This window comes from Poecilia formosa, unplaced genomic scaffold, assembly GCF_000485575.1.
Source record: "Poecilia formosa unplaced genomic scaffold, Poecilia_formosa-5.1.2 Scaffold372, whole genome shotgun sequence".
NCBI classification, from domain to species: Eukaryota; Metazoa; Chordata; class Actinopteri; order Cyprinodontiformes; family Poeciliidae; genus Poecilia; species Poecilia formosa.
In genome coordinates this window covers 14,352-39,819 of record NW_006800311.1, presented here as the reverse complement: position 1 = coordinate 39,819, position 25,468 = coordinate 14,352, and the positions used below count along the sequence as shown (strand labels likewise).

The window sequence follows — 25,468 nt, the reverse complement described above, 5'->3', positions numbered from 1 at the left end:
CAAAACTAAAAAACTGAGGGTTTTATTAGCATGGGCTCCTTTACGTTGGCAGAATCAACATATTGTAATGGCTGCATTCATACTAAACGCCATATTGTGATTTTTAGAGCAACATATGCTGCCTTCAGCCCTGCAACCGACGGTGCGACCTGTTCATGGTGAATCCCGCTACTTGCTTGTTGGCTACTGGGATAGACTCCAGCCTCCTGTGATGCTGAGCAGGATGAAGCTATTACAGAAAATGGATGAATGGATATGCTGCCTTCAAGATAACATATTATCTAAGGACGTCTGAGTACCACGTAAATGACAAATAGAAAGCAAGAACAAAAACAGCACGAATGAATTCTTTAGATTTTCTCCAGTAGTTTGTTCAGATATCTGTAGATTAAAAGCACATTTGGCTTCACACTTTGCAGCTGCTGAGGGATCTGGCATTGTTGGTTAATAATTGACATTTTAAGCATGACTGGAGCTGCAAAATCGAGGCATAATGTACAATCATATCCAATAAATTAGTACATGCATACCCAGGAGTCTCATTTATCAGATTAAGATAAAAAAACAACAACCTTTAAGCAGGTATTAAACACTCTTCAATTAAGCCCAGTTATGTTTTTAAAATGGCCCTTTTATTAGTTGGACGTAATATTCTAATTTTAAATGTCATGTTTTCATTAATTGTAAGTGGAAAATCATCATAATGAACAGAAGTAAAGGTCTTCAAACTTCTGTTTGTGTGCAATTAATGTAATGTGTTCCTCTAAGTCACAAGCTCCTGGAATAATTGAACTTTTCAATGATATTCTAATTTATTGAAAGGATTTTTACATGTTCAGTCTGACTCGATCTAAATAGCATCAGGCAGAAGTGACGAGAACGGGGCTAAATTTGGGCAGCCAATGTTTTCTGTATTTGTCGAGCCATCTCCTGGAGAAGCATCTGTAGTTTCTCAACACAGGCAAACAAGGATATATTTTTTTTAAATTTTATAATAAAATAAAAACATTAAAAAAAAAAAGATTTAATACAATAGATAGGTGGGATAAATTAGTGTCACTTTATCAGACCTTGGTTGGAGACTTTACCCCATAAAAAGGCCTTTTTCAGGATGATTGACCTTTGAAGCACAAATCAGTAAGCTCCCTGAGGACGAACATCCTGCTGCAGTGAAATCCCATCGGTACCACAGGGAACATAAACCAAGAGAAAGACTTTTCCTCTCTAGTTTGCCTAGAGGGTTTTTTTCCTCCTTTGTGCTGTTCTCTGTAGCTCACTGGATCAAGTTTTATGTAGTATAGATCCGGCCAAGAAGGTTGATGTTATGCCTGAGCTGCTTTCTCTCTCTCTCTCTCCGTTTGCCCGTATATTTCGGATCATTATTCTTTCGAAAGACAAAATCGCCAACGGGGTTTTACTTCTCCGGCAGAGCCCACTGTATGTTTACGTAAAACATGCTAGTGTTTCAAAGAGTCCATGATGTGGAGCAGTTTGACGAGATTTTCTACATCTGCTTTCCTCCATATTCGTCCCACATTTCACTTCACCTAGAGCGTTATTTTATAGATTAAAAAAAAACCTCAGTATTTGATCAAGTAGACAGTTAAACTGTATACAGAGAATTGAATTATTTGATATTCCTTGGTACTCAACCAACCAGTTGGCACAGAGATAGTTAAATTTGATTCCTGCTTTCTATTTCATCCTCCTCCTTGTTGGAATTCAAGGATTTTTAAACGTTATAGTTACTCCTTTGATTGTAGAGTCGGTCACATTTTGGCAACATGCTATATTGTCTTGTAGCCGTTGTCTGATATGTAAAGATGGACACATGTATGCTTTGGTTAAATAGTCATCCTTCATGACAGGAAAACCAACAGGAAGTAATAGTTTCAAAATGTTAAACTCCTACTGTCTGACTTTTAAAAAAGTATAAGTTAAAAAAAAAAAAGATGCTTTAGCTCCATTTATGTCTTTCAGATACTTCTTGTCGGTAAGTTCTTTCACAAATGTGTTCATATTTACTCTATTAAACATGAAAAAAATAACATGTTGCATACCTCTGTTGTATTTAGTTATTTTTTTTTTTTAGATTTTAAGCAAGCTGAGTTTCTGAAATGAAAACACGTGTGATGCCTGATGCACAGGTTACCAAGCAGCTCCAGCGGAGCAGCTGGAAGGCAGGTGCCTCATTCAAGGACACCTTGAAACAGGCTTCCTCATCTGTTTTCAGGATATTTGGTAAATATTAAAGTGTGTTCAAATAAATACGAAATAGCTGTTACGTAAGGGATCTTTGGATAAAGACTTTTTAAAAACGTATATATTTTTTTTAACTGTCAGGCGTCTGTCGGACATATTTTCTATTCATCCGTTGTGAATTAAAATGCTGTTTGATGCAATGTTTGTTTACTTGTCACGTCAAACTTAAATTCTGCGGTTAAATATTTATAAGTAAATACGAAGGGATTCGGCATTGCTCAACAGCTTCCATTTGTGAGCTATCCCATCATCCGGAAATTTGGATGCAGGAGAAACTGTCACAAACATGCCCTCTTTGTGCAGCCGGCACAGACACGTCTGTCATTTGATATTTGGCTCATGCTAAGCAGAGGAACAGCTGCCGGGCACAGGAAACAGAACAGGGAAGACTTGAGTTGCATGAGTTGTTTCTGACAGCTCCTCCTGTTGTGCGAGTATCACTCCCTTTGGGATTTTAGTTGTTATTTTTTATTTTATTTATTTATTTTTTATGTCCTGCAGCCCAAAACACTTTGTCCACAACAAATGTAAATTAACTTGTTTGTTCACAGAGAAAAAAGTTTAGAAAGTGAAAGCACAGATCCCAGAGAGCTGTCCTCCTGACTCTCAATGTAGGTGATTGTAAAAGAAAGAAAAGAAAACTGCACAGTGCAAACTGCAAACTGGGCTGCACAGCGGCACAGTTGGTAGAGCTGTTGCCTTGCAGCAAGACGGCTGCATGGAGTTTGCATGTTTTCCCTGTGCATGTGTAGGTTTTCTCCAGGTACTCCGGTTTCCTCCCGCAGTCCAAAAACATGACTGTCAGGTTAATTGGCCTCTCCAAATTGCCCCTAGTTGTGAGTGTGCATGGTTGTGTGTCTCTGTGTTGCCCTGCGACAGACTGGCGACCTGTCCAGGGTGACCCCACCTCTCGCCCGGAACGTTAGCTGAAGATGGGCACCAGCACCTCCTGACCCCACTAAGGGACAAGGGTGTAAAGAAAATGGATGGAAGAAAACTGAGTTCTTCTTTTGATTCGTTGGCTGCAGGGAGATGTCCCCACAGCCAACGATTTTGCTTGATTTTGCTCATTTGATCTTTTTCGTGGTTATATGTTAATGAAGGCAGACAGAACGTGGATTTTGTGGAAGTGGAAACTTCCTTGGCCAGTCTGGAGTTTTCACACGTGTAGGAATGCTAGAGTCCCTTAGTTTGGAAAGTAAACCCTTACAATAATTTACAAAAGCATTTAAAACTTTTCACGTTTGGTCACAAACTTCGATATATAACATGGCCGATATGAAGTGTTTTCAATACCGTTTCAAGAGGTAAAGATCTGACAACCATGTTGAGTTCACATGTGGAATCATCCAATTACATCTGAAAGTCTTTTGGTGCGCGTCTCTACCAGATGAATCCAGGGATTCAGCCTTGATTCCAACCTGATCTGTTGGCAACAATGTTTGGGCAAGCGGTCACAACTTTATCCCTGAATTTGGTAAAGATGGAGCTGAGGAAATTGTACGACTAAGCAGTGACTTATCGGATGAAAGGGCCGCTCGTAAGCCTTTCCTCTGCGCTTCTCTGTCTGATTGTCTGATTGTTCATTAGTGTCGCTTCCTCTTGCCTGAATGAGTAAAAGAGCCCGAGCTTTACTTCTCAACAGACTAGCTTAGCGCTGCATATAAACAGCTAAAGCCAGGGGACATTTGTAAAAAGAGGCAATAAAAAGGAGCATAAAAAGCTTTTAAATTTGAGCCACCATAACTTTGCCTCTGGTTTATATCTTCCCACCATAATAGCTGTGATGGGTGCTTAATGGGTATTATCGCTTACTTGTTTGGAATGTAAATGCAAATTGAACTGGAGATCTTCCGTTATCGCCCTAAAAATATCCGCGGGTTATTCAAAGCCGAGCGAGGGTTTCTTCTTCTTCTTTTTTCTTTTTTTTTTTTGTCCCTGCAAATTTGCTAAATCCTTCAGGGAGGGGAAGGCTAATTATGACAAAATGTCCAAACAGTCGCAATTCCCAGCCCATCTCCCAAAAGCTCTGGAGCCACTGTAATCCCTGCCAGAGGAACCGAGCGTTGTTCATGGCAGCCTCGGTCCTGGCGCCGTGGCAGCTGTAACCGTGGTGAGGTGATCAGGGATGCCAGGGCGGACAGGTGTTGCTGGGGTCTTCGAGATCACTTGAGTTGTTTCGGGCCCGACTCAAATGTCACCGCACATGTGGAGTAGCGACTAACAAGCCGCTCTCACACACACACACACACACACACGCACACGCACGCACACACACACACACACACACACACTCGCTATGTTGCTGATCTATCCTGCTAGGTTATCTTTGGCTGCCTGGTCTCACTGATGGTCTATGTCTTTCTTATGCGCAGCAGACAAACACATGTTTGGCCTGCCAGCTCAGAGAAAGGGGCCCTTTGCCACATGGCTACATTTTTATTTATTTTTTTTATTTTTATTTTTTTTATTTTTCATTTTGCAGGTATGAGAAACGACTTATGCTCAGTGAAACATGTTAACCTGCTCCCGGGCAGAGTAATGGGACACCGCACGAAAAGTCAAACAAGCTCTCATTACCTTTCATCCAGGCAGAACGCAGAGGACACCTCTGAAATCGGCCCTGGAAAATTGTAACGCACGCTTGTGGAAGGCAGCGGATCAAAAAGCATCCATTTACGAGTGAGAGCATGTGCAGACCATGAAGGGAAGATAGTTCTGTTACTGAGTCAGTGTGGCGAGGCGCAAAATGTCTATTTCAGGGCTGCTTTAAGTAGGGTGACTCACCAGGCTTTTGGAGCACTTCGGGCTGCATGTGTGTGTGTGTGTTTGTGTGTGTGGGCATGTATTTTTATGTGATAGCGCTGATTATTATTTTTTTTTCTCTCCCTCTCTCCCTGTATCTCCGTCACACACACGTGCCTGCCTGGAGGGGGCAGGTCTGTGACAGGTTAGGCGTTTTGGGTCTCGGCCATCCTCTCTCTCTCTCTCTCTCTCTCTCTCTCTCTCTCTGTCGCCGCTTCAGCTTCGAGCAGCAGGCTGGCCCTTGCGCGGGTCCAGGCAGGAATTTCAATCTGTTTGGTAAATACTGAGATAAGTGAGGCCCACCCATCACCTCAGCAGAAAATAGTCCGGGCCAGACCGCACGAGCGCAGCGAGATTATGTTCCGCCGAAAGGACATACCTTACAAGAAAAGAAAGCTATTAACATCAATTTGGCATTTTAAGACGTACCGGGGTGCGGAGAAAACGCCACGTGGCACAAAGAGAGTGATTTGGAGAAAGAAAGAGAGAAAGAAAGGAGAAGAAATGTGAGACGGAGGGAGAAAAGCGAACGAGAGATGAAAACCACCTCCTGCAGCTAGGAAAATGTCAATGGAACCCTGGGGATGCATTGATTAACCTCTCTGCTCCTCACCTCCTCCACTGAAGCCAAGAGCCACACTAGTGGTGCATAAACATGATTTTAATTGGAAGACTTCAAAACGCCTGAGAGAAAGATGACAATCTCTTTTTGTCTCTCTTTTGTTCCTGTTTTTTTTGTCCACCAATTCTAATTTTTTATTTTTTTTTTTTAGTATTCCTGATTGGATTTGACTCTTGAGCTCAGTCTAATTCAATTAGGCCTCTGTGTTATGGATTTCCCCACACATGTATTGTTTTGATCTGTAGATTGTTTTTAATAAATGCGGGGAAAGAAAACCTGCACATGTCTGCAATCTGATTGGCTAATTGTTAGTTTTTGGTATTTTATCTGAACTCTGTAACATTTAATCAGAAATGCAGTTTAGAGCTGTAGTTAAATCATCACAGCCTGGGAGTTTAATCACAGGGTCACCAACATTTTACCAAAGAAAGTTTTCACGCTATACTCTGTGTCATATTATTAACCTCTTACACTCCTTTGGCTGTTTTTGAAGAAAATAAAACAAAACATTTCCACAAATACATTGCATATTTTATCTTAACGTTATTTCATATAAAAGATAACTTAAATTAAAAGTGCAGAGGTGAAACATTTCTTATCCCCGGCTGCATTCGGAGAAATGTTTTTGAAGGAAGAAACATCCGTTTTTCATTCTACAATAACACATTTAGATTTTACTTTAGGATTTACAACATATATAAATACAAATTAGCAAATTGTTTCTTTATTTAAATATTCAGTTAAGATAAAAAAACACTTAAAAATAAGATGGGCATTGTTTAAAAAATACTCTTCTAGACTCTTTCAATTTAAAAAATAAAGTGACGTTAAAGCAGGGCGACAAATCTGAGCAAGGTAACACAATTTGCAAAGTCCGTCAGGATTGTTTGATCTGAATAATAAATGAAAACATTTTTTTTGTTGTGTCGGTGCTCGTTAATGCTGATGGAATTTATTTAATGTTTCATGAACAGGACCCTTAATAATAAAAAGGATTTTAACATAACAGTATTTCAGAAATGAATAGTTTAGGTTTCTTTATGTCACTCGGCTTTCTGTTTGTCTGTATCATCAAAAAAAACCAAAACAACAACAACAAAATAAATAAAACAACCAGTTACCAACAGCATTTAGAGGTATCCTTCGTCACTTCACTCCATCTTTCTTTAGACATCTAATCCTTGGTTTGCGGATCTTTAAAATCCTCTATGTACATCGAAACACTTAGAAATCAGATGGAAAATGTCTCTTGCTGGCACTTTCTGGGCGAACAGAAATCTTCTCTGACTGAACAGAAAGAGAAGGAAGTTCCTGCAATTATAATATTCCAGCAGTTTCCACTTTAAATCAGGTTGTCGGAGAATAACCGCTGTGAAATCACACAGCAGTGAAGCTAAAAGCCTACATGCAGCTATTCCGATTGATTATTTGCAGTCAGTTTTTTTTTTTTTCGCTGCGTAAAAAAAAACCAAACATTTATTTGAGAAAATATTTTTTATGAACTGTAGGAGCCACACTTGTTCCCACAGCCTGCGGAATAGCTTGTTGTCCAGCCAAGAGTCCCTTATTTACTGTTGATCTTGCCATTTTCCTAAGCCCAAATTTTCTTACTTTCTGTTTTGTCCTTTCCAGTTTGCTCCCAGTTCTCCAAAGGTGTGTACGCCATCATTGGCCTCTACGACAGGAAGACTGTAAACATGCTCATGTCGTTCTGCGGCGCGCTGCATGTCTGCTTCGTCACGCCATCCTTCCCCATCGAGACCGCTAACCAGTTTGTCATCCAGTTGAGGCCTGAACTCCAGGACGCTCTGGTGGGAGTCATCGAGCACTACGGGTGGAACAAGTTCGTCTACATGTACAGCTCCGACTCGGGTAGGTCTGTTTTCACACTGTGTTGATGAGGTTTGGTCATTTCCAGAGAAGGTGATTGTGTGGCTAGTTTGAGCATTTGGTGTGTGTGTGTGTGTATGCGTGTGTGTGTGTGTGTGTGTGTGTATGTTGTTCTCTAAAATATTTGAGAAGACTGTGTGTCACATCACCATGGCGACAGAAGTCGTCTTTTCACAGACAGACTTAAAAAAGAAACACCAACCTGCAATGACTTGCATATAAAAGTAGGTAACAGAACAAAATATTAGTCTTTTTACCAATCTGTCACCAGCTGTAACTTGTGCCTCCGTGCCTCCTCTTACTGTAAAAAATGGTATTAACATTCAGTTCGACCATTTTAATGAAACTCCTGCAAAGGCAGACAGAAATTAGCCCGAGCACCTGTCAGCCTTCTTCTGTACAGCCAAAAAGCTTTACCTTATGCCGTGCCATCTGTCCCAGGTGTTGCGGGTTTTCAGAGCATGACCGCGGTTGCTTCCTGCTGCTTTTTGCAACAGAAAATAACACCCACTTTACATACAAGTGCATATCCATATGTGCTTTTTAGCTGATGCTGACGTGTAGAGCATGCAGGACTCCTGTGCACTCGTATGTTTGATTTCTTGTTGGAGCAAAAATAAGAAAGTTATTAGAAGCCAGCGATTTCACAGACGTCTACCTCCGTTTAGACTGAAGTCTGGTTTTAACTGTTCCTGATTTAAAATATATATATATATATTTTTATATTTTTTTTGGGGGGGGACTATTTTCCACAGGCTACTTTATTATCTATTCAAGAAATGTCAGATATTGTGCGTGCGTGCGTGCGTGCGTGCGTGTCCAGGTTCACCTCTGTGTATCTGAGTTGTGGGATGAAGCGGGTGAAATCCATATCAGTGGTCCTCAGTTGCCTGGATACTACACTGCAGTCACCATTCCTACAGAGTTATTTTAAGCCCTGAAGAAAAACCCAATTTACTTCAATTTGTCTTGTTTGTTTATGCATTTTCCTCATGGTTCCATATGTTAACTCTAAATATTTATGCATGATTTGTATCTTTAAAAAAAAATAAAAATAGGTAGGTGTAATATGTTGTGGAAATATTCTTTTTTATTATTTTCAAAATTGTGAATGTATGAGCCTTTAAAGATTTGATCGTCTTGGGTACAAACTTTACGGTTTAGATTTATTGTTTTATATGAGAAAAGAAATAATTCTAAGAATTGTAGACATCTCAGTAAGCTGTTTATTTTAGCTGTCATGCTAATAGTCTTAACAGATTAACATTTGTTTTTGTTTTTTTTTGTTTGTTTTTTACTAAAAAAGACTGAGTATGGAGACTCCTCTGGTAGCCAAGCACCAAATACATAAGATTTTTGTTACTGAAAAAAAAAAAATTTTCAAACAGATGTCAATGTCAAATTTCTTTATATAGCACTTTAAAAACAAGTTTAAAACTGCACCAAAGTACTGCTCAAAAACAATAATAAAATAAGTTGATGGGAAGAAAAAGAGAAAAAAATCTATATGAAAAAAATAATATGAGCAATAATAAGTAAAAAAAAAAAAGACTGTGTCTTGTAATAACAGCAATAAGTGGAGGAGGGTTTGAACTTCTCTGAGCTCCACATGAGTTGAACCTCAAACACTGAAGGACAGAAAGATTTAGTTGTTCCCATCAAAAATACTCATACTTAGCTGGTTTGTTTTTTACCTACAGCCTGGGTAAAATGAAAGTACTCTTTACATTTTCTGCTGTGCTTGAACTAACTTAAAATGTACAAAACACTTCTACCATTACACTGCGTCATTGTTTATCGAACAAAGGTCCTAAACAGCAGAAGCTATTGTGAACGCTAGGTATGCTTGAAATGTCCAACATATGTCTTTCATTTTCCTCTTTTTTTTTTTTTTTTGGAAACATCCATGTTGTTTGACGAATGAGTGGCTCATCTATTTATTTATTTTTTTTTAGTTTCAAATGGAAAACAAATTAACCCATTAACCCTATCGTGAGCAGTATTGAGGAAACGGGCTCCCGACCTGTTATTTTTCCTCTTCTCTCAATCACCAGATGCCCAGGTCTCCATGTACCGCCTCTGACTAAAAAGGTGCTTATCACAGCCAGATTCCATTATGATATTATTCACTTCCAGGATGCCTTTGGAGGACCTTTTTTTTTTTTTTTTTTTGCCTCTGTATCTCCTGAGAGGCTCCCTGTCAGCCGGGCTCTGATTTATACGGATGCATTAGGCACGTTTGGAAGCAGAAGATGCTATTTGATGCAAATATAGCAATTCAAAAGGAAAGGAGAGGCAGGGGAGGAATAAAGAATAGATGGAATAAAGAAATGGATATTGTAATGATGATAATCCGGCCGCATTGATAACCTGATGAAAGCGCGATTTACCCTAGGAAACGGATGAGCTCCACGTGAATCCAGACTAAAAATCTAAACACATGGGAACAGATACAGAGACCTAATAGTTAGTTTTGCCTTTCGCCCTTTTATGTTGCAACACTGGAAGTGCAACAAGCTGGTGCTGGTTTATTAGTCCCAAGTATCTGCCATGGCAGCAAATCCTGAAATAGTTTTTAATTACTTCAACTTCTCATAGCAATTTTGAACTGGTGAAATAAATTGTTAATAGTTTACATCATATCTTTTTGGCTTTCGTACAACATACATGTTCTCCGTTTTATTTGTGGTAAAGGACTTGTTTTTTGGAAGGCTTGCTGAAATTGGTGCACAGAATAATCCAGTTGCTAATTTTAGAACATCTTGAGTGCTTTCAAATGGAGTTCTCAAACGCTGTAGCATAATATACACGCTAATCGACAAAACTAGCAACTCGAGACACCTTAGGGTTTTGGGAAATAAATAAAGGTATTGGAAGAAAAAAGAAAAAAAAAGAAATGCAAGAAAAGGGAATGAATAATTCCACTCTGTGACGTTTGAGAGCGTTTGTGCTGCCTGGCGCCGCGCGTTTTGCCGAAAGCTTTAAAGACACCTGAAATTGACTCCATTGAGCGATGGCTGACCCACTGATCTTTTTCACAACAGTGATTAATTATCTCCCGTGTTCCCATGCCTGTCATCAGTTACAGACCTACTGTTAAATCTGTCACCAACGAGGGTGGCAATTATTCACTCATTAGCGACAGAGGATAAAATAAAGCAAAAAAACAAAAAAACAGCACCATCAAAGATGAGGTACATCTCCATGTTGCTTTGCAGGAATGCCTCTCCGGCTCCTGTATCTAATTTCTTCTTGACATCCTCCCATTTTTCTTGCTTTCTCATTTATTAAGGTGTTGCAGTCATATATGACGCTGGAACGCCATTTGTCTTTTTTTTTTTTTGGTTAATGACCTGGTGTCAAATAGGCAGCAGGAATTTCCTGGAGAGCAGCTGCTGTGCATTTTAATAAGACCAAGCCACCATCTTTCATGTTTGCCAGTCACGTTTATTATAGCTATTTTTGATGAAGTGTGCGTTGTTTTTTTATTTGTGTTGTTGTTGTCGATAAACCAGAAACTGGAGCGCCAGACATTCTAAAGATGTCATGAATGTGGCAAAAAAAAAAATCATAATAAGCAATAAAAAAAAATTAAAAAAAACCTCGTCAAATGCTGGTTTGCATCTCACAATTTTTTCTAATTGCTACAATTCATTTAGATTACAGCAGCCAGTTCAGTGTGGGCGAAATTACTTTATTTACTCTGTGGAACGACTGCGACTGCCAGCTTGAGAGGAATCTGATCGGTCCTTTGCCAGCAGCAGCACAGAAGTACAACAGTGAGTCAGACTGTAAATCAGAGCTCAAGATCAATGTGTTCCCTAATCGCCTTTTATTTCCTGTCTTACCATAAGCCCTCAGCTCATTGGCCGCTCTGCTTCACTGTGATGTTCAAGTGTCTCAGCGGCATATCGGCGACAGCGTAATTGAGCATCGCCACCTGTAATTGGTGCTTAAAGAACACAAGTCTGGCCGCGTGTGAGCGCGCGTGCACGCAGACCCCGATGAAGCCCGGGCCGATTATTTGTTAGCGTGAAAGCGGTGATTACTTAGGCCGGCGGCGCACGAGCTGGAGAAGCACACCTGTAAGTGTCAGAGTGCTTAATGGACTGTCCCGCTCATTACACTTTATCACTAAAGCTACAGGGGAGATTCTGATGGATAAGCTTATAAGTAGAAGTATGGGTCTCTGCACAGCTTCTGCTCGGCTCACAAGGTGCTCTAATTTGCTTCCGCAGAACGCGAGCGTCATCGGGTTTCAAGTTGTGGCACGCGAGAGGCAGACGCTCACGACTCGCTTTCTGGAGACAAACGTTGCAGGAGTTGCCTTGATGAATGCATCCGGGTGCTATTTGTCCTGCAGCGGCTGAAGCGTCTTTTCACTTTGTCTCTGCGCAGGGCTTTCGGTGCTGCAGAAGGTTCTGGACACAGCGGCGGAGAAGAACTGGCTGGTGACCTCGGTCAACGTGGAGAGCATGACGGGGGACTCCTTCTTGAAAGTGTTCAAGGATCTGGACAAGTGGAAGGAGGGGAATATTATCATTGATTGTGAGACCGAGAGACTCACTGGCATTCTCAAAGAGGTAAAGTCATTCAGCGTCTGTTTTTTTTTTCTTTTCTTTTTTGTAGGGGTTTTAAACGAGGGATTACATCGAAGTCGTGCATCGATTGCGAAATTTAGAAAACCAGCATATTGTCTTCAACAGGTTTTATGAATGACAACTTGAAGTGTGGTGTCCATTTTAGCAACCTCTTAAATATAGTTCATTTGGAGTATGATGCTACCAGGTGTGCAAGAGTCTGAGATTCTATTGCATAATATATTGCAATATTTTAAAATTTCCATCGCTATAATACTGTATAATTACCAGTACGTCAGACTATAAACCTGCTTTCAACACCACACATAATTTGCTGTTGTTTTTCCTCATTATTCAACATCAGACATGACCTTCAACAAGCTTGACTCCAAAAACGCTGCGCTTATGTTGTAAAAGAAAGTACATTAGACTGGCGAAAAAATCCACAACGACAAACCGTAGTTAGCTGTTAAACACACGCTAACACACTGACAACATTCGATAGCGTGGTAGCATACAACAACAGCAATATTCGGTGTCTGAAAGAGCAGCTTTTTAAATAAAGGACCCGTTTCTTTAGAAAAACCAAAAAACTCACCGCAAAGCGATGCTTTATGTTAAATTAAATAAAGTATAATCTGACCATGAATTTTTTGCTAAATCATCCATTTTTTTTTTTTTTTTTATTATTATTATGATCTTAGAATGGCTTTCCAAATAAACCCTGACACAGTCAAGAACACTCCAGTGCAACAATGAGATTAAAAGCACCAAATTACAGCAGGCGACACGGAAACACAGCACAGATAAGGTCAAGCTGAGGCCCGACACAATAGAGAGCAGGGATTAGAACAGCAGCCCGTTGATGCATGTAGATTTCTAACTTGAAGTGCTGTACTTTTTAGGTTTAAACAAAATAAATCCAGTGTTGTTCAGGCTTGACAAAGCAGCAGCAGCACAGACGTCAGAATGAAAGCTGCTTCACATGGCTAAGCAAATTAATTACGGCCACTAGAGCCAAATGTGTCTCCTTTTGAGGGAGGCAGAGATAATAAAGCTTTTTTTTTCTCTCTCTCAGTTTATCAGTTATCAGTTTTAGTGGAGATGTGGTAAAATCTATCATCCAGACAGACTTTATGCTAAGTGTCTAACTTTATTATTTTTAAAAATATGTTTTTCTTATCACTACTCATTGAGCCACAGCTGTTTTCCTTTACAATCATCCCATCGCTTTTTTTTTTTTAATCCAACATCTGTGCTACTAAAAACCCTGTTGATAGTCACTGTATATTTCTAACAATGTAACTCTTCCACACGTACAGGGGAGACTGAGTCCAGTGAGTTAGGTGCAGAGGGGTAGTGGTTGCTATGGAAACCATTGCATGGCTACGATAGAGCTTGAGTAGTTCCGTCGTTGCCATTTCAGACATCACCTGTCTGAAACCATGCCAGATAATTTCCTGAACCTTGAAAGCTCTGTCAGATTGGATGGAGATTGGAGAATCTTTGAATATTAACTTTCAAATGTTTCCCACAAATTCTTAATCGGATTTTGGTCTCTAGTTTGACCGGTTTATCTGATCTAAACTGTGAAATTGTAATACGTCCTGTATATTTAGGCTTTTTGTTTCTTCTGTAAGGTGAAACGCCAACCCCAATCTCAAGTTGTTGTTTTTTTTTTTTTTCACAGTCATCTAACTGGGTTTCTTGTCGCATTGCCTTGTGGTTTAACCCGCCTTAACTTTCCCAGCTAAAGAGAAGCATCTCTTCAGCATGATGCTGCCATGATGCTGGCATGGTTTTGTTTGAGTGGTGCTCCCTTGAGTGCTGTTTTATGAAAAGATGAATGGCTAATTCAGCCAGCTGGTGAATTCAAAAAGTCTCAGGGCTGCAGTTGCTAAGGACTGGAGTTTGGGACCCGTGATGTGTTAGTAGTGTTAGTTTTCTAGACTCGGACCCAGAAGTTTGTTCTCGGCCTTATCAAAGAACACACCATCTTTTGCATACTTGTTGTGATTTCTACTTGACCTGTGTCAAACATCAAAGGAACTCTTATTACTTGCTTTCAACAACATTTTCCTTTTTCACTTTTCTTCTATAAAAGCCAGATTTTTTTTTTTTTAGTGCAAAACTGCTGGTTGCCTTGTTAAACTGCTCTCAAGGTGCTGTTTGCTCGCTGCTGCTTCCTAATAACCCTCTGAAGCCGCTAGAGAACATCTGCGTTCACACTGTGATTTAATGACACACACTTACAACCTGGACTTCTAAATTCAGTTGGCTGCACTGAAATTTATTCGAGGATTTAAGAGTAAAGGATAGAAACGCGCAACACATTATCGGACTTATATTTGCTAAAAAAAAAATAAATAAAAAAATTTTAAAAAATCGGAAAACCGTGCTTTGCTCAGGTATTTTTTTTTTTTTACCTTTTTTTCTTCTGGAACATTAAGAATAGGAGCAATTCCAAACAATGTGATTGCATTTTTAGCTGGCATTTTATTTCCTATGATTGGATTGTCACCCACTCACCCTGAGAGCTTGGCATCACTGTCGACTGTCCGCCAAGCACAGATTGTTCAACCGCAGCTTATCAACAACAGTTTCACTAGGCGGACCTTTCAACGTGCAAATTTTTCCAGGTGATGATTGGAGTCCTTTAAAAACCAAATTCTAAATCCTCTCTAGGAAGACCCATTAATTTATTTTATTTTTTTTCCTCCCCTTCTCAAGTCAGACGAGCAATCGCCGAGTGTACAATTGTTGCATTTTCAAGCCTTCGTACTCGATGCGCCAGCATCGAAACGCATTAATCTGCTTTTGTGCTGAGCCTAGCTTTAATGGCTGCAAAAAGCAGGCAACCGACGTGCTACTTTCAGAGTTCACGGCGCTTTCTACCTGGATAAAGAAACCTACTCTATATATCAATATCTCTTCCCTTTTAAATCCAATGTTGTTCATTATGGCTTTATGGCTACATAATGGGGCTGTTTCTCAACTGGATGTTTCAAGCCATGCTGGTGACTCATAGTAACAAAAATGTTTAGTATGATAAATGCTCCAGAATGATGCAGTCCATACAGTATTTGATTGCAGTCGAATTACGTTTGGCATTATTAACTCATGATGTGAGCAGTACTTTAATGTGTGATTCGCTGAAGTATAATTTGTCTTGCAAGCTCTGTACACTAATATCAGCCATATCTTCATTAGACAAGTCATTAATCAAAAGTTTCCTTTCCTAAATTGCTGCTCAGGGTGCTGATGAAGTATCCTGCAGATTTGCAAACTTTCGCCCTAACTCACCAAAGGATTGCTAATCCTTTGCTTGCACAAAGCAAAAGAGCCTCCCTGGATAAAGCCTCACATCTGGATGCATAAGAGAAAGCATCCATAAAAATGATAAATGCAAATCATATGGTCACGAGAAGCTCAAAATAGGGTATTGATATAATACTTAACATTTTCCAGGACTATATATATATATATATATATATATACGAATTATTCTTGCTATATAAAAACTCCAGTTTGATTTAGATTGTAACCTGAACAGCCATAACATGGAAGGACAGTCTTGTAAATAATACACACAAAGCTTTTCTTCATAATAAGTTATTAATAACTTATTTCGGTGTTTATTTATGTTTAAATACCTATGTTTTCCGTCTTTTTTTCTGCCAGATAAGACCATATTTACATTGTGCTGTGAGACTGAATCATTTGCTCATGCATATGCTGACATGCTGTGCAGCAGATGCGGTTTTTTCGGCTGACTTTGCTGTTCAGTCAGTCCATGCCGGATCCTCAGATTAAAAATCAAGCAACCGATGAAGGTGCTATAAGGATTGATAATCTACTGCAAGTTAGATAAACCGCTTCCTCCTCGATCTGAGCTGCATTTTTCAGCGAAGCTCTGAAGTCAATAACCCATTATTTCAAAAGCCCCTTAAAGTTGAAGTGGTTCATTATTGCCTTTTTTCTGACTGACCTTTATTTGACAGGGTATAATTTATTTTTCGTCATTGATATTATTCATTTTTGAGTTCGGTCCCTTCTTTAATATTGTTTATAAAAACAAAAAAGACGGAAAAAATAAAAACATTTCTAGTTTCATTCTGTTGACTGAGGCCGCTGTGCAAAACTGTTATTGATGAGCCGGTGTCTAAAGTTAAGGTTATTGCATCAGGTTCCACCAGTTTACAGGAGCCGAACCGGAGAAGTTCCCCATTCAGACGACTGCCATCAATCACTGACATGCACTGGCTGCCTCCACACTGTTGTCCCTGTGCATCCAGACAATGACAAAGGCAGCGACACACACACACACACACACACACACACACACGGACGTGTGGAAACGCCTCTCCCTGCTTTGCCCTTTAAACTGACTCCTGAGTTCATCTCACACAGTACACAAAAGATGTTATGATAATGTCACGGAAACTATCCGGAGGGTCAACATATAGAGGAAGAATGCCATTTTTATTTACTTTTTTTTTTTTTTTCCCTTTGGCCACCTGGAAGAATATTTTTGTGATAGGAAATTGCTTTTTGTATGCGTTTTATTATGGGAAGACGTTAAAAAAAAAAAAACTTATTTTGTTGCAAATGAACTCTGTGTGACTCTTCGAATTTGCATGTAATATTAAAAGGAAATTGATGCCAAAACCTTTCTGTTTGACAGTCCACTGTGGCGGTATTATGGCATGTGCATTGTTGTCTGCGCTGGGCTGTGACTCCCCTCCAACTCTCAAGTTTTCCTCGCTTGAGGCCTGGCCAGAGGACTGGCCTGCGCGCTGGTGTCACCATTAATAACAAATGCCACCTTCTGTCATGACCTGCAGTATCATTGTACATACACATACACACGAAAGCTTGTTATTGTACATGCTTCAAATTGTTTTCCTACTAGTTCTTCTCTGACGTGACGCATATTGACGACATTGGCACACAAAAACCCTCAACTTTTAATTTTGGCACTGAGACGTTTGCACACATTAATGTGTGGCTATGTGCAATCAGGCCATTTCATTCATGAATTATTCTCAGGAGTTGGCTGCTAGCTGTTGATGCTGGGTCAAGATTTATTTAATACTCACACAGAGAGCTGAAGCACCGTGCTACTCATACCAGTGCATTGGATGCTAATTAACTCGTTATGGCTGGTCCACGCGCATTGTCAGCAAAGGCCAGGTGATGCAAATTTTAAGGGTTCATGAGTGCTCCTTAAACTCTCTCCCACTGAAGAGAACCGAAGACTGAAGCTAAAGCTTAAAGAAACATAGGGGGTGGGGATGGAAGATAATTTAGATTCCCAGAAAAGAGAATGTTGTTATTAACACATTGATGTTTTCAAACCAGATTTCTTTCTTTCTTTTTTTTTTTATAAGCACTGGTTCATTGATTCCAACATGTGCAGAATTTGTAAAAAATAAAATAAAATAAAATACTCCTACCATTTGTGAATGCTTTGGTAAATTACTTAGGCTCTTGAATTAAAACTGAGAGTCCAAAAGAGACAGAATGTGCAAAAAGAAAACAGCAAATGTATATGAGAATGTACAGCTCTTAAGAAAAAAAAAAGAAAAGGAAAGGAAAGTAATTCTAACTCACATTGAATTATGCTTGCATATAATTGTTTTAAACTATTAACTTGGCATCTTCAGGCTGGTCCACAATTCTCTTCCTAATATCTTTTCCGATTATTTGAGCTTTTCCCATGACGTCACACGAGGAAGAGGCATATTTTAAGTTTCCCCTTAAACTATAGCCACAGTTGTGCCTCTACTTACCTCAGTAGTATCACATTTTTTTTTAAAGGCATAGTAATGTTGGCATTATTTTTGTAAACTTGTTTTTATTTGTGACAAAAGTTTCATTTTTCTTCTTTCTCGCCCTCCTTCTGCCTTGCAGATTGTAGAACAAGGAAAGAACGCAAAGAGCTTCCACTACATCCTCGCCAACCTGGTAAGAAATTGCAGCGACAGAAAGAATCCCACACACTTTCCCACCTACTTGATACTTTCATTGAATTTGGATTGCCAATAAATTGAGCTTTTAACTGTGTTCCTGACTTTCAGCGCTTTATCGCCGGTTTAATAGACTTGCGCGCACCCGATAAATTAGGGTGGAACTATCTGGTTTTACATCTCCTCATTCCATTTTCCACTCCAGCTATTCTTTCTCTGTCAAAGCAGCGGAAACGACAGCAGTTCACCAGGAGACGAAAGCACAGGAGGGTGATCTGTGACAGTCTGAGGGGGGAAAAAAATAAAAAACATAAAACTGCGCAGACATAGTTTGACAGAAAAGGGTCAGGCGAGCCTGTCTGTGAGAGCTTTATCTATTAGCGCTCTCTTTTGTTTTCCTACCATTTCCCCTCGGTGCCGATAATACGTAGACAAGTGCGGCACTCGGTAAATGCCGCAAAGCGAAGTCTAAGCTGACACCGGCAGAAAGTGCGGGGCTGTAACAACATTAATATGCAGCCGCTGGCCCTGACAATTTCTCACCGCTCGGGCTTTAGATTGGTTCAATCTCTCTTGTCTGGCTAGTTTGCCAGATTTAATTTCAGATGATAAGGCTCGGACGGCAGGAGCGGCTGATTTGCAAAGTGGCTGCAGTCGTTAATAACGGTCCCCGTTAAAAGCCCTGTTTAAAAAAAAAGAAAAAAAAGAAAAACAAAAGGAAATTAAAGAATTAAAATAGTTTGTCTTTGTCCTTGCACCTTTTCTCAATTTTGCTAATTTACTGTTCTGCATGTTCCTGTGTGAGGATCTGAGGAGGGCACGGTTTGAATTTCTTTCATCGCCTAAATGGGGTTACAGTACGTGTTGGAAGCACACGACCCCCCCAGCCACCCCCTCCCCTACATGTCCACCATTAGCAAAGGCTAGTTTCTATAGTAACCTCTTCAGCTCGCTTCTCGACATTAATTCATTCATGGAGCGAAAGAAAAAGCACAAGAAATGCAGACACAGACACCTGACCGGTTTCAAAGAAAGCGGCGATAGCAGGAGGCAGTTTCCCGTCCAAACTCCTTGAAAATAACTAGCTTAGATTTTGTCAGGTTTCCTGTACCCCCAAGGTAGAGACGGATAAAGAGCCTCACAATAAATCGTTCCTCTATTGTAACAGCTTTGTGTAATACCAAAAGATTTTCATTTATTTTTAGCACATTAATTTAGTGGGAGAGAAAAAAAAAATCCACTGTTCAAAAATAATTGTATATACAAAAATCATTGATAATAAAGTTGAGGAGATTCATCCTGTTTGATTCTTTGTATTATTCCTTCTTGTAAAAATGTATCTAGATATTTCTTTGTGTCCCATGGAAGCAGGAAGATCTAAATTACTAAGCAGATCAGTTTAAAAAATAAAGCAAAAATGGGGTGTTGGGAACTTTGTGTAAAAAAAAAAAAGAAAATTTGTTTTTATTGTAATTTGTTGGTAAACACAGCGACCTTTTCTAGCTTATCTGGTGTGTTGATAGCGTCTAATGGTTTCTATGGTGACTTGATGATGCCAACTTGGATGCTAGTCCAGCTTATTTACCAGTGAATGAAGGAAGTTGTTTTTTTTCGTTGCATCATAATTATGACAAAGGGAAACAGAAAGCCAGAGATCAGGACATTCTGGTAACTGATCGACTTCCATCAGTTGAAATCTTAAAAAGTTGCTTCACTTTTATCCGAATCAAATTGTTAGTGGCGATGATAGTGCAAGTTTTTACTAAACTAAATTGAACAAATGTACTGCAATTAAACTGTCAAGCTATTTCAGGTTACTTTAGTCTATTTAAACAGCAAGCCATTTTCATCGCTGTAGGAATATTAAAGATCAGAAGACGTGAAAACAAATATTTTGAGACAGATGTGTAGCAAAGAGGGAACAAAAGCTTTATGAAGCCTTGTCGGCACAAAGAAGCAGGAGAAATCACTAAACACTTTGTGCTAGATGCCTGACGAGCAAGTGACAATGCGAGGAAGAACCTTGTTTTTTTCTATTCATTTGGTAAAACTCCACTTTTAAAAACCACAGAGAATCTCCCACCCGTTCCCATTCGCCTGCCTCTTCCTCTCTGCGCACTGACAGGCCACCTGCTGAGAGACTGAAGCTCCATCTCCTCTATTCTGTCTGTCCTGTAAAAAACAAAACAAAACACACCTACATACCAGCCGGGGGGGGAAAAAAACATGAGTAGGAGATACATTTCCTGCTAATCTCTTCCATTTTCTGTTCTGGGTTGTGTGAAGCATGAGCTTTATTTCCCCCTGAATCCTGTAGGATTTTGATCCTTTCATTTTCAACTGTAACCTATGAGGATTCAGACCGTCACAGATTACCTCAGGACTAGTGCTGCTTGAAATGAGGTTTCTTATTGTCTGTGTCTACTTCTTTTGTCCTTCAGAAAAGAATCGCTGGAGTGTGTTCATATACACTAAACCCTAGAAAGAACATAAAGTTGAACAAGCAATATAATAGTTAATCTCCATGCTTTTTTTTTTTTTCTTTACTAAGTGTGTCAATAAGGCCACTGGAAGTTTTGATGCTGCAACCTGTGTTTGTCTTCACTGTTGGAAGAAATTAAAACTTTCAAAATAAGTCATGGATACAGAGGAATGACAGACTAAGCCCACACAAAAAAGGCTCTAGCCAAGATTCAAAGTTGATCTCGTAGGTTTATATATATATATATATATTTGTTAAAGCTGCCATGATGTTCTATTATTCTATTATTTATATTAGAGAATATGTGTCTCGAATATGAGGCACATAATTTGTGAAAAAAATAAATAAAAAATCAAGCTCCTCTGCCTTTCCTGTGGTTCTACTGCCATCTGCAAAATTGCAGAGTGGTTGTTTCTGACCACTCCCGGTCAGAAACAACCAACCGGAGGCTTCGAATTGCTGTCAGTCATGCTCGTGTATGTGCTGCGCATGCAAGTTCAAAGTTGGCAGTTTGAAGCAGCTGTGTGCTAATGTTGGAGAAACAATCTCAGGTCACAGGAAAACCGCTTGTATGCCGCCGTTTACAAAACCAAAATGCATAAAAGTATTTAAAAGTGCAGCACTAGCCATCGCTTAATCTCATGTAAATGATATAAGTAGCATCATCTTGTAATGTCTTAGTATTGCCAGCTACAAGCCACTCCTTGTTCCATGTTTCATCCCCCACCTCACTGAGTGCCCTGCATTTCTTGTCTTGGGAACTACGTCGGTATCGTCGTTTCACTTCTAAGCCTGTGTTGCTGTCGGTCACAGGGTTTCCTGGACATCGACCTGACAGACCTGAGGAAAGGCGGTGCCAACATCACGGGCTTCCAGCTCGTTAACAACTCCGAGCCGAGCGTGAGCCGCATCGTCCAGCAGTGGATGGAGTTTGACAACAAAGACTCCAAAATGCCCAAGACTGGACTCAAAGTAACACACACACTTTGTTTTTCTTTTTTTTTTTTATTAACACTCTTGTACTGTATTTTATTTTATTTTTTTTCAGAATTAAGAAGTTACATCGTAGCACAATAATTTTGTTACCAAGTAAGATTACCTACAGCAGAAGGTATTGACAAGAGATTCAACAAATTTTGATCAGTGATTGTAAAAAATGATGTTATTCTCTTATGATTTCCATTGAAAATCTTGAATATTATATATGAGAGCAACACTTTACATTTTGGATTTTAACACATTGAAAGCACACAAGGTTATAACAGAGCCACTCTTTGTTTAGCCTTCCTGTTATCTGTAGAAAGCCTACAGGGGCCAAACGAATCTGATCAGGTTAAAAGTCAGCTACTTAGAATTGCTAGGGCATTTTTCAGTGCTTCTCCGTTTTTCCTATATCATTTAACTGTGAGCAGCATAAAAAGGTTACGAAAGGCTTTGGATCTGTATTTTTCTTTTCTTTTTAGATTTTATCTAAATTTGCTGGTTCAGATCTGAGATTCTAGTTCATTGATGTTCAGCCAAGTTAAAACAGCTTCCACCCGCAAAGATTTTCAATTGCAAATCAAACACAGAGCCCTCTGTAGTGATGCTTTGAGCACGACAAATGAATAGGGTAAGATTTCAATATGTGAGGAATACACAGAATTCATGTCGAGGTGTAGTTCACTTCTCAGTTGCCATCTTGGCTCTTTTTACCGTTTCGCAAACCTCGTGTCTGTTTGGATGATCTGTTTGCAGTACATGGGCGCGCTGACATACGACGGGGTGAAAGTCATGTCCACAGCCTTCCAGTACCTGAGGAGACAGAGGATAGACATCTCTCGCCGCGGCAACGCTGGAGAGTGTCTCGCCAACCCGCCAGCCCCTTGGGGACAGGGCATAGACATCCAGAGAGCCTTGCAGCAGGTCTGCACTCATGCGCAGTGACACAATACTCCACACACACACACACACACGCACACAGAGTCATGAATACCCCAACTCTGCATAGACGTGAAGAAATCCTTGACTGGCACATTGGCTAATAGTTCCTGAGCCGGAGCTGGCTGAACAAATTAGGTCTCATTCTGCCGCGTAAAGTTCGCATTAGGTCATAGGAGAAATCCCCAGTATCAAATGTGACATCACGGCTAGTAAACAAAACCTGCGGGCAATATTACTGAGCTGTGATCATCATGGGATATGACATCAACAATTGAGTTTAGAAATGTAATATTTGGCCACGGGAATGGTAATGGTGGCCCGGCTGTGAGGCCTTCTTGATCTCCCGGGGCCAGACGCAGCCACTTGGCACGTACGCTGAGAAGCGAAGAGAATTGCTGTTATATTCACTATGCTATCTGTACAATATTGGAAAATATGCAGACAGGGAAAAAAAAAAAGAAGATGGAGTTATCCCCACATTGGCATAAAAAAAGAAAAAACAATGGTATGTGCGCATGCGTGGAGCCCAAGGCTCTGTCTGCAGAGGCTGTGCAGAGTCAATCTAGCCATCTGCCTGCGGACAGACTGGAGCTCAGAGCCGTGTTCGCTCAATTAACTCCATCACCAAGCCAAGACAAACACACCGCACTGTTAGCATACATGCACACCATCTGTCATTCACCTCTACGGGGACACGAGCGGTGCGGACGTCCACAAACGTGCACTGTAGAAACACGTCACAGACTATTTTTAAATGGCATCGCTAACGTTTTCTGTTTGATTCGTCACGACGTTGGCCGCGTACGGCCGTCTGTGTTTCAGCCTCAGCGTGAGCGTCTGTGTACGTGTGGCATCTTTACAGGTTCAAATTGACGGACTGACCGGTCACATACAGTTCAACGAGAAGGGTCGCAGAACCAACTATACTGTCAGTGTCATGGAACTGGCCCCGTCCGGACCCAAGAAGGTAAGCCCGAGGCATCCGGTCTCAGACATTCATTTGTGGCTCCTCGGGCTTTTGTGGCCCGAGGAGCCACAAAAGTTGCGCTTGCAACGGTAATATCTCAATAATCCGGCTCGTTTTCTCCTGCGTACTTCGATGAGCTCAAAAAAGACCTGTGGTCAAATTTGTCGCGTACAAATTGCAGTTATATTTGCTCTGGGTCAGTCAGGCAGCAAAAAGGCCCTTATCAGTGGAATAAGACTCGTCTGAAAAGAAATCTTCTCCTGCAATAACTCACACCTTCACTGATGCTCCGAAGTTTACGAACTCGAAATGTGAAAATGCAACATATCCTTACGCTTTACCACAGTTTAGTCCATTCAAGATGAGAGGAAACGTGTGTATTGGTTAAATTTAGTAGAAGGAGCAGGTGGAATAGTTTCTTATAGTGAAGCTGGTATAAAGTGAAATATTTTTTTAGGTTTGAACGTACCAAGAAAATTGCTAATTGACGCATGCGGATAAAATTGGCTTGTAACAACAGTGAGAAAGATTTAGCATGAAAAGAGGCTGCATGAATAATACATGTCAAAGGTTTATTTGAAGTTCCTGCGCCCTGATGGTAGAAAACCACAAAGTAAATAGCAGTCCTAAGCTCCACAGCTTTAAATGACACATTCACGCTATTCAAAATCTCTGATTTATTCACACTCGGTGTTAGTATGCCTTTTTTTTTTTGTGTGAATTTCTTGTTGTAATATCTATTCAGCCAATTTTAATCAGACATTTCATGCCCCCCTTTTTTTTCTTTTCTTTTTTTTTTACTAAATGAGACAAGTATTTAGTAAGGGTCAAGAGACGAGGATAACATAATTTAAACGAGTGGCTTTTATTCGTGTATCGCAATGAATGTTATCACTTTCCGCCTTTTATTTTTAAGGTTGCACAGGCATAACAAGTCGATAAAAGCTCTTTAAGTAGTTAAACTAGCACACACGTCGCTCCTGATCGGGCAGAAATGAATTTGGTAATTTATCATCTGGAATATTGAGAGCGATGTTTCCTTAAAGACGTCTCCATGCCATATCTGTCTGTGTTTTTACATAAAAGAATCAGTCAATCGATCAATCAATCAAGTTTATTTGCATAGTACATTTCAGCAACGCGGCAGTTCAAAGTGCTTTCCATCGCGAAAACATAAACATAAAAACGTTCTCACATGGACAGCAGTTGTGAAAACCAATAGACATTTCATTGTGGGAAGTTACTGTCACTCCGATGCTTTCCACGGCATCTCATTAGGACTGCAGCTCCGGTTTGATGAAACATGTTAATGATTTCGAACCATTTTCTTTTTCCACAGCCTCAGCTTATATGCAGACACCAGTGCCAGCTCTGGTTGTGTGAATTTGGCTCGCATTTCTTTAAAACGGCGCCTTACAGAAGCAAATGGGTAAAATAATGACCGAGGGGGGAGAGGAAGGAGGATAAACTCATGTTTTATTTATTTTTTGTATTTATTTATGTATTTAGTTATTTACTGTCAACAACTAGCTACATAAACTCTGGGCTTTCATCAAAGTTTGTAGCGTCTAACTAACATAAAGAACTGTTTTGCTTCCAGGCTAATTTTAAATGCTAATAAGTGTTTTGCTGTATTGGTTTTCCACGACCCTAACGGGATTAACGGGGTAAATAAAGTAAATGGATGGTTGATTTCTGGTAATGATGAATTTGATATATATATATATATATATAAAAAACATACATGCATAAATAAATAAACCCAAAGAGCACATTTGCATAATCCAACTGGGATAAAACATAAATAAAAATAAAAAATATCTAATTCTTAGTTGGAACGACAAGCACAACGGCCTGATAATAGTTCATTTCCTTGTGAACTATCAACTAAGTTTAAAGAAAAGATAATTTGTTGTACTGAATCTCCCATTTCTGAGAAGAAATTATTGCAGAACGATTCAAAGCGAA

The 25,468-nt window shown here is 39.9% G+C and overlaps 1 protein-coding gene across 2 annotated transcripts in view; it reads left to right on the top strand.

Annotated features, from left to right (window-relative positions):
- Positions 1-25,468, top strand: part of LOC103154056 (glutamate receptor 1-like) — a 61,063-nt gene that overhangs the window by 31,059 nt on the left and 4,536 nt on the right. For both annotated transcript variants that reach the window (XM_016662414.1, XM_007575202.2), the window contains 6 exons: positions 7,322-7,561; positions 11,978-12,162; positions 18,073-18,126; positions 21,424-21,582; positions 22,348-22,515; positions 23,396-23,500. In XM_016662414.1, coding sequence (XP_016517900.1) covers positions 7,322-7,561; positions 11,978-12,162; positions 18,073-18,126; positions 21,424-21,582; positions 22,348-22,515; positions 23,396-23,500 — 911 coding nt within the window. The remainder of the gene's footprint in view (positions 1-7,321; positions 7,562-11,977; positions 12,163-18,072; positions 18,127-21,423; positions 21,583-22,347; positions 22,516-23,395; positions 23,501-25,468) is intronic.